The sequence below is a fragment of the Drosophila melanogaster genome, chromosome 2L (assembly GCF_000001215.4).
Source record: "Drosophila melanogaster chromosome 2L".
NCBI lineage: Eukaryota > Metazoa > Arthropoda > Insecta > Diptera > Drosophilidae > Drosophila > Drosophila melanogaster.
In genome coordinates, this window is record NT_033779.5 from 3,508,283 (window position 1) to 3,524,070 (window position 15,788).

The 15,788-nt window shown below is 48.1% G+C and overlaps 6 protein-coding genes, 1 long non-coding RNA gene and 1 other non-coding gene across 11 annotated transcripts; 4 read left to right on the top strand and 4 right to left on the bottom strand.

The window, feature by feature from the left end:
• Positions 1-315: 315 nt before the first annotated feature.
• Positions 316-754, top strand: lncRNA:CR45299 (long non-coding RNA:CR45299). The gene has a single exon (NR_124050.1). It is a non-coding gene; the product is annotated as a long non-coding RNA:CR45299 (long non-coding RNA).
• A 21-nt stretch (positions 755-775) lies between these two features.
• On the bottom strand, positions 776-1,820 carry CG31954 (uncharacterized protein). The gene is made up of 2 exons (NM_164543.4): positions 1,513-1,820; positions 776-1,445 (listed from the first exon to the last, which is right to left on the bottom strand). The coding sequence occupies exons 1-2, from the start codon at positions 1,788-1,790 to the stop codon at positions 890-892; spliced, it is 834 nt and encodes a 277-aa protein (NP_722915.1). The 5' UTR covers positions 1,791-1,820; the 3' UTR covers positions 776-889.
• On the top strand, positions 817-1,158 carry asRNA:CR45300 (antisense RNA:CR45300). The gene has a single exon (NR_124051.1).
• A 225-nt stretch (positions 1,821-2,045) lies between the features above and the next one.
• LeuRS (Leucyl-tRNA synthetase) lies at positions 2,046-6,374 on the bottom strand. 2 transcript variants are annotated; one of them, NM_001298660.1, is made up of 6 exons: positions 6,248-6,374; positions 5,260-6,095; positions 4,621-5,192; positions 4,103-4,561; positions 2,806-4,046; positions 2,046-2,744 (listed from the first exon to the last, which is right to left on the bottom strand). In NM_001298660.1, the coding sequence occupies exons 1-6, from the start codon at positions 6,248-6,250 to the stop codon at positions 2,307-2,309; spliced, it is 3,549 nt and encodes a 1,182-aa protein (NP_001285589.1). In that variant the 5' UTR covers positions 6,251-6,374; the 3' UTR covers positions 2,046-2,306. The 2 variants fall into 2 exon arrangements, with proteins under 2 accessions (NP_001285589.1, NP_787968.1); NM_175954.2 differs by having other exon boundaries at positions 2,196-2,744.
• Positions 6,375-6,589: 215 nt separating this feature from the next.
• CG17593 (uncharacterized protein) lies at positions 6,590-8,982 on the top strand. Of its 2 annotated transcripts, none has more exons than NM_001273069.1 (4): positions 6,590-6,995; positions 7,438-7,986; positions 8,048-8,395; positions 8,454-8,982. In NM_001273069.1, the coding sequence occupies exons 1-4, from the start codon at positions 6,702-6,704 to the stop codon at positions 8,691-8,693; spliced, it is 1,431 nt and encodes a 476-aa protein (NP_001259998.1). In that variant the 5' UTR covers positions 6,590-6,701; the 3' UTR covers positions 8,694-8,982. The 2 variants fall into 2 exon arrangements, with proteins under 2 accessions (NP_001259998.1, NP_608786.2); NM_134942.3 differs by having other exon boundaries at positions 8,454-8,824.
• Positions 8,983-8,990: 8 nt separating this feature from the next.
• On the bottom strand, positions 8,991-11,369 carry CG3213 (uncharacterized protein). The gene has a single exon (NM_134943.3). The coding sequence runs from the start codon at positions 11,179-11,181 to the stop codon at positions 9,151-9,153; it is 2,031 nt and encodes a 676-aa protein (NP_608787.1). The 5' UTR covers positions 11,182-11,369; the 3' UTR covers positions 8,991-9,150.
• A 25-nt stretch (positions 11,370-11,394) lies between these two features.
• On the top strand, positions 11,395-14,273 carry CG8851 (uncharacterized protein). 2 transcript variants are annotated; one of them, NM_164544.3, is made up of 3 exons: positions 11,395-11,666; positions 12,097-13,026; positions 13,086-14,273. In NM_164544.3, the coding sequence occupies exons 1-3, from the start codon at positions 11,430-11,432 to the stop codon at positions 14,088-14,090; spliced, it is 2,172 nt and encodes a 723-aa protein (NP_722917.2). In that variant the 5' UTR covers positions 11,395-11,429; the 3' UTR covers positions 14,091-14,273. The 2 variants fall into 2 exon arrangements, with proteins under 2 accessions (NP_722917.2, NP_608788.2); NM_134944.4 differs by lacking the exon at positions 11,395-11,666 and having other exon boundaries at positions 11,940-13,026.
• Positions 14,239-15,774, bottom strand: Sr-CIV (Scavenger receptor class C, type IV). Its single transcript, NM_134945.2, has 3 exons — positions 15,471-15,774; positions 14,862-15,390; positions 14,239-14,795 (listed from the first exon to the last, which is right to left on the bottom strand). The coding sequence occupies exons 1-3, from the start codon at positions 15,676-15,678 to the stop codon at positions 14,312-14,314; spliced, it is 1,221 nt and encodes a 406-aa protein (NP_608789.1). The 5' UTR covers positions 15,679-15,774; the 3' UTR covers positions 14,239-14,311.
• Positions 15,775-15,788: the final 14 nt, after the last annotated feature.

Here is a 15,788-nt window from a genome sequence, read left to right on the forward strand (position 1 = left end):
TTGTCACAAAAAAAAGAAACAAATTAATAATGCTGTTAATTAGATGGTTAGACTTTTGTAAAAGGTGACAATCTAACTATATTTTTAATATAAAGGAGCAGATTTTGATTGAATACATTTCAACTATGAATTAATTTTTTTATTTTTTGCAAATAATATTTAAGTTATATATCCATTGCTGCAAAGTGAATGGAGAAAAACGAAAGTGCCAATGTAAGAACATAGCATTGATTAGACCACTTCAGCCGATCCGCCCAAAGTTTCCACTCAACGTAAGTTGTGCGATCACTTCGCCAATGCCAAGGCTATGCAAGTACATACATCTGAATTATGCAACGCCTGATGTTAATTTCTGTAAGCTAATTTATCACTAAGCAAACACAACAATGGCGGAGTCCGTTCAGCGGCAAAGTAAGCCACGCCAATGCACAAAAACTTGTCCCTACGTATACGTAATGCAAGTAATTGCGTATACGCCGCATGTAACACATGAACGGTGGACAGTCACGATGAAAGTTGGCTGATAAGCCTCCCAATCAAAAGCAAAACAATTAGATGCGATGCCCACTCCATCCCTCACAAACGGCCAAGGACTCGTGCAGCCCGACACATCCTCTTAACGTGGCCAAGTAGACTCATTTCCAACAACGCGACATGCGCCGGCGAAGTGTGCGATATCCTGGAGGGTCGCGTGTTTGAAATGCTGGCTGCGTGCTGGCAACGTGTGCGAATCCTTCTATTGAAGCGGCGCATTATGAAATGGTTCCATCGGATTGGTTGGCATCGTTTGATAATTTTTTATTGCGGGTATTTGAAATACATCTAGTCAAAGCAATCGCATAGGAAGAAATTGATTTCAAACTATGTTAACTGTGCAGGATATACGAATCTAGACACCACTGTGCTCCTTGATCCAATCCCGTGCGAAACTTACTCTTGAGTAGACACCCGGATAGTCGGGCTTAGCGCAACCGTAGCCCCAGCTAACCACGCCCACCAGCTCGCCCGATTCACTGACCATCGGACCGCCGGAATCGCCTTGGCACGCATCCTTTCCGCCTTCCAGAAATCCAGCACAGATCATTCGCTCGGTGACGCCGCCGTACTGTTTGTACTTCTCGCTGCAAAGCTCCTGATTGACCAGAGGCACCTCCACCTGACGCAGCCACTCGCGGGACTCCAGCAGGTTCTGGGTGTTGCCCCAACCACTCACGAAGCAAGCTTCCCCGTCCATGTATTTCATCTGAGACTCGGGCAGCTTGACCGCCTTTTTGGTCTCGTCAAACTTGATGGGATGAGCTAGCTGAAGCAGCGAGAAATCGTAGTCCACATTGGTGTAGTTGAACTGGGCGTGCTGCACGATCTTCTGCACCCGCAGAAGTTGGCCACTGCGAGCAAATTCGCTGGTTCCGAGTCGCACTTTCAGGCGATCTGCCGTTTTACCACTACGAAATCAGGAGGAATCATTTTTGGCATACTCTCTAGAGAAGATTCCTTGAGCGGCTTACTTACTATGTGCAATGGGCGGCAGTCAATATCCACTCCTCGGATATAATAGAACCGCCGCAAATATGGGACGAAGTCTGCAGCGAAACCTGATGTGGTGCATCGGTGATGTTGATGCGGTGACCGCCCACAATACGGCCATCCAGGCGGGGTGATAGCTTCCAGGGATTCTTTATAACATCCTCAAGCGATCGCTGCCTCTTAACGGGCTGTGGTATTAAACAAACGCCAGCCAGAACCAACAGGCTGCACTGCAGCAGTACAAACAAGCGGAGAGCCAACATGGTTGTTTAACATAAACCGAAGGTATTCAATGGCCTAAGGCAGAGTAAAACCTTATATAGGAATGCTTTTCTTGGATTAGTGATAGCCACCCAGTGGGTAGAAGACCCGCTGTGCCATCACTGCGCAGCTTATCCACCAGCTGACACACAAAATGCTCGGAACACATTCATTTCGGGGTGGCATTGGACACACTCTCATTTAAGAAGTCACTTGGTTTCCTCGATGTTTCAGAATAAAGTCGTTATCTTTCAGTTAGCATTCAATTGTTTAATTGGGTCACTTGTAATGCCCCATGAAACAGTCATTGTAAAAGGTTTCAAGTTCAGTCGGAGTCACATAAGGTAACTTAAATGGTTCAGCAGCTAACTTAGGAATATATCGTATACCATAATCTATCGTAAGTTAAATTGGGCACAACCAACTCACAGTACATTTTAATAGCCATTATTTGTGTTTTACAACATTTTAATTTCATTCTATGAATAAGTTAGTTTGGCTTGTGATGCCGTTTTGACCTAATCCACCACATAGATCAGATTCCTTCCCACTTCGGTCAGTTTTCCAGCCTGCTCCAGGCTCACTTTCTTGTTCTCCACATCCAGAACGAAGTTTCCCTCGCCGAGTACAGACTTTCCTGCTTTGTAATCCTCAAAGTTGGGAATTTTTCGGGGTCCCAGAACGGGATCCTCATACCGCCAGATCTTAAGGGTAGCCGCATCCGTTTTAAGTCCAATAATCTTGGAGAGCTTCTCTCGCAGAGATTGGACCGTGTCTCCCTCGGATATGACAGTGTTGACCTGGAAAAGCGACGAGCGCTCGATAGGATTCGTGAGCTCAACGCTCACATTTGGGGCCACTGAAAAGCTGATGAAGGGAGAGCCGGGACGCACTTCTTCACGAGTTTTCTCCGGCGCTGACGGATCATCGGTGTACTTAATTTCCAAGACATCAAGCTGAAAATAAACCAAACGTTAATTTGAGTTGCTAACTCATCAAGCAATAGAAACTACTTACATCCAGTGTGTTCTTCAGGTACTCCAAATTGCTGATCAACACCTGACGCTCATCGAACTCCAAAGTCACGGCCAATGCAGCCACACCCTTGCCGGACTCCACCTTTTCGCGAATCATCTGGGCAAAGGGCATCACTCGTTTCATGAACTTCTTTAACTCGGCCTTTTGCTGCAGTGTAGCAGCGATGACTTTGTTATCTGGAAGGGCCTGCGATTTGTTAAACAACTCCTTCATGGTATCGAGGACACAGCACTGCCAAGGAGGATAGGTCTTGGCGACCCAAACGAGCCCTCGATTCGGTTTCGCTGCCTGGACATTCACAGATTTATCTTTTCCGGCCTTGCCCTTGATTTGCAGCAAGTTCTTGAGGTTCAGACGGAACGAGTGAGCGGCTTCCATGAGGTACTCCGAGCACAGGATATCGACTTCGTTGATGGCTCCCACTTCTGGCCACCGAGCATGAACAATGGACTCCTTGTTACCCAGCAGTCCCCAGACATGCTCCGCCATATGGGGGCAAATAGGGGATACCAAAAGAGCTTGTCTGCGAATGAACTCCAGAACCAGATCTTCATGCATTCCATTTGCGCCACACAGCTCCCTGTACTTGTCCCTGGCCAACTGCAGTTCGTAGAAGCCACTCCTTAGAGCCTCCTTGAACAACATCTTTCGGTAATTCTCATCGGTTTGCTGCGTTTTCAAATTGAGTTCACTCAGGAAAACTTGATCGTTGAAGGTTTTATCAGTGCCCTTTCTCAGACTGCTCCTGTTTTCCAACATCTCTTTGACCCACTCAATGAAAGTGTATAGACGCAGAATACCAGCATCCGCAGTGCTCTCCACGAAATTGGCATCCTCCACACTGTCGCCGGCATCAGCTAAACAAAGGCGCATGCCATCCGCAGAGAATTTGTCCACAGCTTCGGTCAGAGTTAGGAAGTTTCCGTCCGATTTGGACATCTTGGCAGAATTCAGCAGCAGATGACCATTGACACGCATTCCTTTGGGCCACTTGTTTTCATCATTAGGCCAAATGGCAGCGTGATTGTAAAGGCAGAAGGTCAAGTGGTTCTGGATAAGATCTTTGCCAGAAACACGGAGATCCATTGGATACCAGTACTCAAACTCGCGTCGCAGAACTGCCAGATGTTCCTGTTTAATGGCCGTCTTTTTTGGCAGTGGGGTTTCCTTAAAGAAAATATAGTCCCAGATTTCGCCAGTCATGTCGGACGGTTTGATGCCTGTGAAAGTGTAAATGTAAATGTTCCAAATCATTAGTGGCAGCAATTCAACCTACCAAAAGGTCCTGGTTTCTCTCCACGGAAAGTACCACCCTGGAGCAGGTGCACCACGGTATAAAAGGCCATGTATATGGTAGAGTCGGAGAGAGATTCAATCAGCCACTTGTCGTCCCAAGGTAGTTTGGTTCCAAGGCCGTATGTTCTGGAGCAAGCGTACTCGTGCAGCCAGTTCAAACATGCTTCGAAATTATTGCGCGCCTCCTCGTGGAAGGTTTCCATGCCGTGCAAGATCTTGGTGGCCTGGGCCTGCCATTCAGGCTCACCGTAGTTGAGGTACCACTGGTTGCATAGAGCTACCACGCACTCGTCAGCTGAACGAGACATAATGGTCTTCTCCGGCTCGTAATAGACATCCGCTTCGTTGGCATCGACCAAACGTTTCTGCAGATCCTTCTTCACGTCCTGAATCTTGCGACCGGCAAATGCACCCACCAACATTACTCCGTCATAGAAACCTGTAAGTGGAAGATGTAATTTAGAACCAGAAACTAGAATGGGCTCTACTACTACTTACTCTTCAGATAACACATTTCCTTAGCTTCAGCCAGCTTATCCTTGTCGTTCTGTGATTGAATTTTAAGGGTTTCATAGGCATGGACGGCAGACAGTTTGCCTAACGTAGGTACTTCGATGATGGGGATGGGCTCGTAAGGCAGTACCATTTCATCTTTCAGTCCATACTTCTGGCGGAACGCTTCCTTCTTTTGGAGATCCACCAAAGCAGCGTAATCATCAGGAGAATCGGAGGGGACTGATGTGACCACGCCAGTTCCCTTATCCTCCTTGATACTCAGCATGGGCAAGGAGTAGACAACCTTGTGCTTGGTCAGAGGAGCCGAAAGGGGAACTCCCAATAGATCTTGACCAGTTACCTCAGCCAACACCTTAATCTCGCCTTCCACGGCAGTGAATCCCTGGTAAGTCATATTTCTAGCAGCCCTACGCGTGCTGACCCACACTTCGTTGTTTTTGTTTGCCTGCCACGCGATATACTTGATGTCCGGATGCAACCAGCAGTTGGTCTGCCCGTACATGGTCTCCGGACGCAGAGTGGCAGCCACCATGAAAATTGGCTGCTTGATGGAGCTAGGATTAGGTTAGGAATAAAACTTTTATAATTTAAGATCATCTCAAAAATAAATCCCATTCTTACCTTAAAGCCTTTGGCACCTCCAGCACCTTCATCTTGATGAGGGTGTACTCCTGAGGACCCACTCCCTCGCCCGAGGAGCGATCGTGGTCCATGCACGGCTGCCCATCCTTGGGCGAATATATGGTATACCGCTTGCCGTACATGATCTTGCCCCGCTCCTTCAGGTGGTTGAACTGCCAGCGCACGAACGAGTCGAAATAGGGATTGGCATCCGTGGTGATGAATGTACGCCTCCAGTCCACGTGCACGCCGATCCGCTTGAGATCCTGCACCGCCAGCGGTGGGAAGTAGTTAAGCCAGTGTTCGGCATTGGCAAAGTCCTTGATTTCCTCGTCCTTCAGTCCGAGACTCTGCATAATTTGCCATTGGTATTTGGCAGCGCCGGTTTTGGCAACCGCTTTGCTCTTCTTTCCCTTGGACTTGTCCTTGGGCACCTCGGATGCGGCTTCTGCGGCAACGGGGACCACTTCCTCGGTCTCGGGGAACTGTGGTGGAAAGCCGAACTGCTCCAGTTCGCGCGTTAACTTGTCCGCACAAGCCTTGATGGGCATGCCGGTGCAGTGGAATCCGAAGGGCCAGAGTACGCGCCGTCCCTTCAGGCGATGGTAGCGCATCGAGTACTCCGCCTTTGACAACGAGAAGGTGTGGCCCAGGTGGAGGCGTCCGTTCATGTAGGGAAACGGAAAGGTCACGAAGAACTTCTCTGCCTGCCGCTTCTTTGGGGCCGTCGGCGCGTCCGACTCGTGCACTCGCTCCGCCTCCCATCGCTGCTGCACCTCCCGCTCGATCTTCTGTAGATACTCCACCTTAAAGGTGCCCTTGCGCTCGGTTGTGGCCTGTTATGGTAAAAAAAGTAAACTTATTAGCATATTAATTGCCTTTCAAATGCAGAAATGCCGCGGCCAATTGCATCAGCCGGCTCGTCCTCGTGGCAGTTCCTGTGACTCATCGATTTATGGGGGATTCCCATTCCCGGGCCAATGCTCACCATAGCTTAGTTCTCAATGATATTCGTAATTGTTTAGAACAATTTCTTCATTCAAATCGTGGCACTAGCAAAAAACTTAATATGTTTCGAGCAGTGCAACGTGTTGCGGCCAGTGTGGCAGCAGAATAGGCGGCGCAAAATACTGACTATTAAAATACAAATTTTAATTCATTTCATAATTTTATATAACATGCCTCATATTTATAGAATTTAATAATTAAAAATTAAAAGAATTAGTTGGAAAACATTTAACAGGCGTGTGCTTATTGGGAATACCGAATTGCATTCAAACTAAAAGGCACTAACGCGTTTTATTCTTCAATCTGCACGCGACTGTCACACTAACCATTTAACCTAGTTTTTTTTTCTTAATTAGTGTGAAAAGTTTTAGGACATTTAAATAAATTATAACTTAAGTGAACCGACTAGATTACGCCATCGTACTACCCCCAAGATGCGACCAGTATTTGCCTTCCTGCTCCTGGCGCTCATCTGCTTCGCCAGCACTAAGTCGGAGAGCGACTTCGAGGAAGACGACAGTGATGATTTTGCCGAATTCGACGACGGCAATTTTTACGCTGAGCCAGCGGCCAAGAATGCAGATTCGTTCTCCGGAGGAGCAGGATCCAGCCACGGCGAGTCCCGCGACGATCCGCCTGCCAAGGAGCCGCGGAAGCAAGCACAAAACCAGGAGAGCGACGAGGAGGACGGCCTTGTCGAGGATGACGATGAGTTTGAGCACTTCCAGGTAAACAAAGTCGGCTGTTCGATGAGAAGAGGTCAAATGCGGTTAGGAACTTTGATCAAGAATATGCCCAGTGAAATGTAACTAGGCTTTCCTATAGGTGGCCTTGTGTTCCTTTACTTCCTTCATAAAATACTTGGTCATAAGGGTGCATAAAGAACCATTGGGAACATTTAATACATTGCTTTTAAACAGCTTTCACCATGATGACATGGAATTTTGCCGTACCTTACTTTAAATCTTCTTTAATGTGAAGTGCTTCTACAAATCTGTAATCGTTAGATAGTCATTGAATTATGTAACGTAGAAAGCAGTTGTAGTTTATACACTTTGTCGGAACCCTCATAACTTGTACTTCGAAATCAGGGAACCACGGGTTCACCAAAAGAGCAAAGGTGTAACAAGAAATTATTTATACCTACAATTGACTTAAACCTATTTCCAGGATGAGGAAGAGTTCGAGGGCTACGATGGCGGAGACTCCAAGGATCCGCCCATCGACCAAAAGGTTGAGCCAAAACTGAACATACCAAACATCCCTCTGCACTTCCGCACCCACTGGGACTCCTACTGGATGGAGATGCTCATGGTGGCAGGGTTGTTGGCCTACTTCGCCAACTTCTTTGCGGGAAAGGCCAAAAACGCGCGTTTGGCGCAGCTTTGGTTCAGTACCCACAGAGCCCTGCTGGATGAGAACTTCGCCTTGGTCGGAGACGATGGCAAGGCGGAGAACGAGAATCCGGGACTGATAAAGGAGAGCGAGAGTCTTTATACTCTCTGGTGCTCCGGCAGGACCTGTTGCGAAGGCATGCTCGTCGAGCTGAAGATGATCAAGCGACAGGATCTGGTCTCCTTGGTGGCGGGACTAATGCGCCCACAGCTGGACCAGGCCCACATCAAAATTGAACTCACACGCGGTGTAATGGATGCCTTTGTATTTGCAGTTGGTACCAAAAAGACAATTACCAAGCTCTTCAAAGAGTATACGGATCTGGTAAGAGAATGCAATACAAGTAACCATGCCTTAGCTTAACATTGCTCCTTCTTGCGAACAGAGCAAGTTCTGTAGTCTAGTCGGCAAGCCGGAGGATCGCTACAATGTACCCACCGGCTTTGGCGTGCTCTCCGAAATTCCGGAGGCCACGTCCGCCATCCTCGAGTCACGTATTATCACTGCACTTAACAAGTACCAAAGCTATATCGATTACCTGCACATCTCGGACCAGTTCAGTGGGCCCATCCAGCAGGAAGAGGGTGGCACCCTCAAGCAGCCCGAAACCAAGGCCGTGCTTCTCGCAGGCTTCAATTTGCCGAAGCACGCCGAAATGGAGACCATTAAGCCGTTGTTATTGTTGATCTTTTATTTAATGGAGCGTTTAAAGACCTATCGCATGTCCAAGGAGGTAATTTAGTACGCTTATTTAGTTTCAACTTGCGATTAATTTGTTGTGACAATTCCAGGGCAAAGCCAAGTCGGACAAAAACCGTCAGCGCGTGGAGGAGGAGTTCTTGAAGAGCACCCATGCCGCCCGCGCCGAGGCTGCCGCTCAGAGACGTGAGGATAAGCGTAAGCAGGAGAAGGAGCGCATTCTGGCCGACGAGGACCCAGAGAAGCAGCGCCGTTGGGAGGCTAAGGAGCAGAAGCGCCAGGCCAAGAGGAATGCGCCCAAGATGAAGAGACTGGCCGTCAAATCCCTGTAGATTTGTTTCAATTGTGCCATTTGCCGCAAGGAGCGCACCTCATTAACGTACACAAACCGACCATTTGTAGATGTTCCTCTCAAATGCCAGAATAAAGCAATATCTATTTGTTTCCTATGGAGCGCCAAAACAAAAACCTCAGTTGTGCCAACTTAATCTGGATCATACAAAGTACTACACTGTTTAAATGCAGATAAGCAGCCTATCTCTTCGTTGAGCAAGATAAGTTTTGTAACCTTAATCTATAAAATGAATTAGGTTAAATACTTCAACGATATAAAAGGAACGCAAGTATTTGCCAAAATACTTATATATTTATTGAAATATTTAAAATTTTCGTTACAAAATGATTTATATGCTTTGTGAATGGTTTTCGAACGCAAGCTACATTATCTTTCACAGACACCTTATGCTGAATATGCATGTGAATTCGAAATGGTTCCGAATCTCTTCCCATTTAGCACTTGACGGGGAAGCAGTTTTCGTTGGACACATATGCGATGTGATTGCGCAGCGTTTTGATCTGCTTCTGGGCGGCATCGAAGCTGTAGGAGAGTGTGTTCAGTTGACCCTGCATCTCGCGGATGACAGCCTCCCGATCGTTGACCGACAGCGAGGCAGTTGCTCGGCACTGAGCCAACTCCTTCTCAAGCCGATTGATCTGTTCCTGTTGCTGGGACTTGATCAGCTCGGCCCGTTCCTTGGTGCCGGCTATGATCTTGGCGGATTCAGTTCGCAGAGTGTCCAGATCGTCTTGGGTGGACTTGAGCTGTTCGCAGAAGAGATCCCTCTGTCGGAGAAGCTCCTCCAGTTCATTCCTGGCCTGAGTCAGTTCCATTTGGCACTGGGCCAGCTGAGGTCGCACATCGACGTTGGGTTGCTGCTCCATCTGCGTCTTGCAGGCCTTGAGCTCCTTGCAGACCACCACCAGTTTCGTCTGCATCTCATCCTTCTCCTTGCAAACCTGGGCCAGCTTCAGCTGCTCGTTCTCTAAGAGCTTGGGGAAGTGCAGTAACTCGTTCAGTTTCTCTTGGAACTTAGCTCGAATCTCTTTGACCTCCGTGTTGATCTGCTGTTCGATTCGTTTGTTGTTCATGTTCAGCTTCTCTAGGGAGACGCACTGTTCCTCGACCTTCTGCTGGGCCAGCAGGTACTTGTTGCGGTAGTCCTCTAACTGCTGCGACTGCTCCTTCATGATGCACTTGAACTCCAGCTGCTCCTCCTTGAGCTCGTTGACCCGCGCTCGAAGTAGATTCAGCTCGGCGGCATCGGCATCCCCGTCGCCCCCTTTCGATGGACAGGGACCACAGATACCCTTCATTCGCTTCTGCATCTCCTTCATCTGGCAGTCCTTGCGCTGAAACTCGGTTAGCAGCCTGGTGTAGTTCTCCTTCATCTTCTCGTACTTGTCGGCCTTGGTGTTCCGCTTTCCGCCGCAGATGACCAGTGGGTCTGGATCCTCGGGACACGGCGGCCTGGGAGGACACGGCCTGGAGCAGGGGTCCTCCTCTCCTTCATCGTCATCGTCGTCGACGTCACAGGGTTCGGACGCATCCCGATTGCTCACCTCCTGGAGCAACTTCTTCACCGAGGTCTGCATGCATTGGATGCGCCGCTTCAGTTTCTCCAAGGACTCGCACTTGCCCGGTGGCTGGGGCTGGGGCTGGGGGCAGGGAGCCTTCTGAGCCTTCCGTTTGGCTGGACAGGGAGGAGGACATGGGGCAATGCTGCTGCTGCTGCTCTCCGGGCAAGGACCTTGGCAAGGACCCGGACAGGGTGGTGGCGGACAGGGACCCGGAACGCATACCGGCTGCTTCTTGCAGCTCATTATAGCGCAGGCGATCTCTTCGATCATCTTCTTGTCCTCAGGACAAGCGCCCTTCATCTTCTGCATGGCCTTTTGCAGAGCGCAGATCAACTTGTCGTCCTGACCAGCCATGTCCCGTTGACCTCCACCGCCTCCGCCGCCACCACAAACACTGGCACACGAGCTAGGCTCTTCGCTACAGGGATCCGTGGCGCTGCCAGCTGGAGCACAAGGACCGATGCCACACATATACGGTGACAGGTTGTCCTCGTCGACGGTGGTGGTCATGGCCAGCTCCTTGTAGTGCCGATGGGAGCCGAAGTTTTGCAGCTGCACCGCTCTGTTCATCATGGTGTGCAGCTTAATGTTCTCCTGCTCCATGCAAATCCTCAACCGCTTGATCTCGCGCAGTTCGTTGCGGGTCTTGCAGGGCTTGGCGCACATGTCCATGATGTTGCTCTTGATGTCCTGGATGATCTTGTTCTGGCAATCGATCTCCTTGATCAGCGCCAGGTACTCCATGTACATGCGCTTCTGCTCGGGATCGTCGGAGGACTCGCCCAGCTTGGAGAAGAGGTCCTCGTCGGGCCCCTCCTCCATCATGTGCTGTTCGCCAAGGTACTGGTTCTCATCGTCCTCGTACTCGCCGCCCTCATCGGTGTACTCTGTGTTCTCTGCCATCGCGATTTAGATTCACTTATCGATGCGGCCAAAAATTGTATGGTTAAAATTTTTTTTTTTTTTTTTTTATATTTGGCTAGATTTACTAACGATTTTAAGGTACGTATATTCTGCGAAAATTTTAACACATACTCTGAAAAAATTTCGAAACAAGTTTTGGGAAGAATAAGTTGTTTTCTTCGTGATCGAATAAAATGAACTGAAAAATCCACGGACATTCGCCCTGGGCAGTTGGCAACAGATTTGGAATGGCCTGCTTCGACTTGGGAGAATCGAACGAAAGATCCCGGAGAACTGGATTGGGATCGAGGACTTGCTTTGTCGAGGTGGATTACCGGAGTCCTCCCTCCCAGGATGGTCAGGAATGTGTCCTTCGGGAGGAGTGTGTATCGAGGCATCTATTCGGCGAAACAAACAACTATATTTACTACTGCCGCTACTTGAATTGGTTCAAAATCAAAACACAGTGCGACTTGAAGGAAATGGTATATCTTAATAAATAATTTTAAATCTATTCGAAAATATGTTATGAGAATCTACCTGTATCCTTTACTAACATAAAAGTATGAAAATGTTTTACGGTGAAATGGGAAATTTAAAGGGCAATCAGTAGGAATATACATATATAAATTATCACTCTACTGGGAGATGTGGTTTATTATCTAAAACTATTATATAAACCTTAAGGATATAATCAATCCTCGAACAGCGATATTTTCCAGAAGGCAAATGCCATTCGAGTAGGCGTAACGCCCAATTTTCTATCAAATAATTTTCGTCACGTCCTACGTAAAATTAATATTTTTGGGAATTGAATGTGTCACATAAGGTTTTTAAAAAAATTCTCTGTTCGCCAAAAACAGTGCAAAAAATTACACAAGTGCAACATTAACCAAATAGGCTAAATTTTCGTAGATGTTAAAGCCATCCAGGCGACCATTAGCCAACAGACAACGATCACTTCGATTCCGTCCACAGAATCGCAAAGGAACATCATCTAGTAACACCTCAATGGGACTGGACTTCGAGCTGGATGAGAAGAACGAAGATCAGGCAGATGAAAATGAAAAGAGTAGCTATGTCAGCCTCTCCAGGCCGAGCTCCAAAGTACTAGATACGAGAAGTGCCAGTAGCTTGGACTTCGGGGACCACTGTAGTCCCAGTATAACAAAATTACCCAAGAACAGCAGGGAAGGTAAGGAGGTCAGCCTAATCATGAGTGATGAAGAGCCGGAAGATTACAGAAAGGGTTTGGGCTCGAAGAGGAGGTTGCCAGACTCGGAAGCCCTTGGCAGCAAGCTAAAGGAGGAACTCTGCAAGTACAAGCAGGAGCTCAAGGACTACAACGAAAGCACCAAGGATCTGGAGGAGAAGTACATGAAAATTAACTACGAGCTGTGCGAAATGCAGCAGAAGCACGATCAGTTCGTGTCCAGCAGGAAGCAGGCCCAGCAAATGGATCTGGGAAGTGAGCCCGATCCGGATGGATTTTATAGCTCTGCCAGCAGTGTCACCTCGCAGACGACCATCAGACGAAAGAGCCCCCAAATCCTGCGCAGCAATACCAGTTTCATGACCGTTCTATCGGGCCAGAGTTCCTGCGACGAAATCGATAGAAAGAAATACGCGTCCGAAAGGAGTACTCATCAGCAGAATCACCATCGGCACAAGGACGATCTGCCATCACAGGTGAACAGCGTTTTTGACAGCCGTATTGTGGAAACACTGGCGAACCGTCACGTGAAGCGCAGGAAGAGATCCTTGGAGCAGGACGATCGGGAAAGGGAGCCAGCATCCTTCAAGGATGTGTACAATGTGCTGAAGGATGTGATCAACACCTCACAGGTATGAATTAGCTGTTAGCTAAATGGAATATAAAAACTTAAACCTTCTTCCTTAATCAGGATCAGAAGTACAAGCATGAACGGGATCGAGGTAGGGACAGAGACAGGGACAGGGACTCTGGAGATATAAGCCAGCTCCTTACCACCATTAAGGGACTGAAGAGCGAGCAGGTCCAGTTTCGAACTCTCATTCGGCAGCAGCAGGAGAGAATATCGGACTACCACACGCGGTGTGTGAAAGCCCAGGACATCATGAGCACCCAGAAGCAGGAGATCGAGAAGCTGCACGTGAATAACAAGCAGTTGGAGTCGAGCATCTACCATGACATAGACAGTCTGCGATCCAAGATAGACAACAAACTGAAAAGTGTCTCCCATTTGCCGAAGATGATGCGAGACGAGCACTCCAAGTACGAGACGGTAATGCGGGAAAATTGTCTGCTGGCGGATAAACTTCATGCCCTCCAACAGGAAGCCATGCAGCTGAAGGTCAAAATAGATGAACTGGGCCGCCGAAAGTTGGTCACCATCAACCGGCTGAAGGCCGCCGAAAGGGATCTGAAGATCTTTAAGAACTACAACTCGGCCTTGAAGACGGAGAAGCGGAAACTGACCCAGGAGCTGTCCACCATGAAGGATCAGCTGGAGCAGCTCCAGGCGAGCAGCAAAAGGCAACTTTCCCGCCATCGCGAGCAGAGCGAAAAGCAGCGCAGGGATCTGCAGAAGAAGATCTACGACCTCGAACTGAAGCTGAGTAGGAGCCAAAACTCGACGTCCAGTTTGATCCAGGAACGGGATAGTCTGATAGCTGAGCTCCAGACGCAACTCCACACCCTGGTCCACAACTTCGAGGTCTCGCAGAAACACATAAGGGTTCTCCGGCGGCACATCTACTCCATGACGAATCAGGGTGGCACGGGCATCGTTGGCAGTGGGTCGGCTGGCATTGCCCACTTGACATCAGGTGGTTCCCATCGACCCAGTCTGATCAGGATCAATCAGCTGCCCCAGGGAACCAGCAACGGTCGATTTGCAGCCCCCCGAACTCTGAAGGCGACGATCTAAACGGGGATCTGGACTGGACTGCCTAGACCTAGGCACTAGATTGGGCTCATCAGCTGTCCAGGCAACTTGAAGGTACTGCTCCCAGCACTTGGACTATGCCATCAAGTTGCCTGGACATTATCAGCCCTTATTAAGCCACCAATTATTTCACTCTAATGATTATGTAAACTCATTTTTAAAAGTACTTTTAATGATTCGGTTAAATGTATTGGGATAGGAACTTATTTAGGTACGACAGTCACATTACTATCACCGCTCCAAAGATTCCAAAGCCTCCAGAATTTGAGTTCATTATACGGAGCTATGACCAGATCTTTATGGCACTCCTTGACATAATTTAGGCAACAATTGCCGTTCACCAGACATGATTCTTGGCATCGACACCCTTCATTGATGTACCTTCCCCGAACAAAGTCCTGACCACAACGACCAGAGCAGTCGGTCATTTGGTAGCCCAGTGAATCCGTGATATCCGATTCTTCTATTGGTTTTTTTGGTTCCTCGATGAAGGTAGACCTCCTGGCACATTCCTTAGCTGCCATCAGCTTCACGTCGTCGATGGCAATATCTCCGTATTGGGACCTCGCATCCGTGGCGGTAAAGATCACTTGGAAGTCCTCATCCATCTTATTGATATCGATCGTGTGCTCCAGCCACCTGGCACCTTGTGATCCAGTCATCACGAATTGGTCGAACTTGTAGGGACTAAAAAATCATATTGCTGTATAAGGCAAACTTAATTCTAGATAAGATAATTAGTAAGCAACTCACTGGTTTGTTTTAAATATGTCTCCTATAGTCACCGAAACGGGTTTTATGGACACCAGCAGGCTACCCACTCCGCTGCCGAACATGAAGTAGTGAAACTGGAAGCAGGCGCCACTCAAACTGAGCTCCTTGGGATACAGTGGCGATAGGAAGTGGTAGGTTCCAAAAGCATCGCTTTCCGTCTCCATGCGCACGTAGTGTCCGATGGATTGGTTTTGGAACGTGTGATCTTTTTGGGGACCCGTTTTCTCAGAGTGAAAGTCGGCCACCGTACTGACCCGTTTCCAAGTTCCCAAGAAGCTCAATTCCGCCGTCCAGCCGCACATATCCTCGCTCTCGAAATCACAGGAAACATCGATCGTCTGGCGTCTTAATGCGCAGGATCCCAACTGGGTGCTCCACTTCTCGCCATCGCAATAGGCAATGCGATTTCCAACCAACCCATGGCCATCCGAACATATGATTTTAGCTTTCATAGGAGCATTTAAAACAAATCCGTTCTGTATTTGTTCGTATTCCTGGCAACCGCTTTCTGAAAGTTGTTAAAAATTATGTTAGCTTTTACTTACTTTAATTTATAATTAAAATTGTTTTCTTATTTTGTACACCTACTGGCGCAAAATGGTTTTTTCCCTCGAGGAATACCGCGATCGCAGGTGAACACTTTCGATCCTTGTAGAAAGTATCCTTGATCGCAATGAAAAATAATGGATCCATTTACTATTTCCGTCGAACCGTGTTCCAAGTGCACAGATTCTAGACATCGAGCATTTGTTCGATCCACACTCGATATAAGAACGATCGCCCAGAGCAATATCATAGCTTCAAGAAGTAATACTCTATACTTCTGTCAAATCCGTGCTTTCTTAGGCTTCGACGGAAAACAACGACTGAGTTAAGTGGGGATCTGCATTCCATTTCTATTAAATA

Coding starts and splice junctions, on each gene's coding strand:
- CG31954 (NM_164543.4), bottom strand. CDS start 1,790: ATGTTGGCTCTCCGCTTGTTTGTACTGCTGCAGTGCAGCCTGTTGGTT. Junction 1,446..1,512: donor ACTGCCGCCCATTGCACATA/GTAAGTAAGCCG, acceptor CTGATTTCGTAG/TGGTAAAACGGCAGATCGCC.
- LeuRS (NM_001298660.1), bottom strand. Junction 4,562..4,620: donor GGAAATGTGTTATCTGAAGA/GTAAGTAGTAGT, acceptor TTCCACTTACAG/GTTTCTATGACGGAGTAATG. Junction 4,047..4,102: donor AGAGAAACCAGGACCTTTTG/GTAGGTTGAATT, acceptor ACACTTTCACAG/GCATCAAACCGTCCGACATG.
- CG17593 (NM_001273069.1), top strand. CDS start 6,702: ATGCGACCAGTATTTGCCTTCCTGCTCCTGGCGCTCATCTGCTTCGCC. Junction 6,996..7,437: donor ATGAGTTTGAGCACTTCCAG/GTAAACAAAGTC, acceptor ACCTATTTCCAG/GATGAGGAAGAGTTCGAGGG. Junction 8,396..8,453: donor CCTATCGCATGTCCAAGGAG/GTAATTTAGTAC, acceptor TGACAATTCCAG/GGCAAAGCCAAGTCGGACAA.
- CG3213 (NM_134943.3), bottom strand. CDS start 11,181: ATGGCAGAGAACACAGAGTACACCGATGAGGGCGGCGAGTACGAGGAC.
- CG8851 (NM_164544.3), top strand. CDS start 11,430: ATGGCCTGCTTCGACTTGGGAGAATCGAACGAAAGATCCCGGAGAACT. Junction 11,667..12,096: donor AGTGCGACTTGAAGGAAATG/GTATATCTTAAT, acceptor AAATTTTCGTAG/ATGTTAAAGCCATCCAGGCG. Junction 13,027..13,085: donor ATGTGATCAACACCTCACAG/GTATGAATTAGC, acceptor TTCCTTAATCAG/GATCAGAAGTACAAGCATGA.
- Sr-CIV (NM_134945.2), bottom strand. CDS start 15,678: ATGATATTGCTCTGGGCGATCGTTCTTATATCGAGTGTGGATCGAACA. Junction 15,391..15,470: donor GAAAAAACCATTTTGCGCCA/GTAGGTGTACAA, acceptor AACAACTTTCAG/AAAGCGGTTGCCAGGAATAC. Junction 14,796..14,861: donor GACATATTTAAAACAAACCA/GTGAGTTGCTTA, acceptor ATGATTTTTTAG/TCCCTACAAGTTCGACCAAT.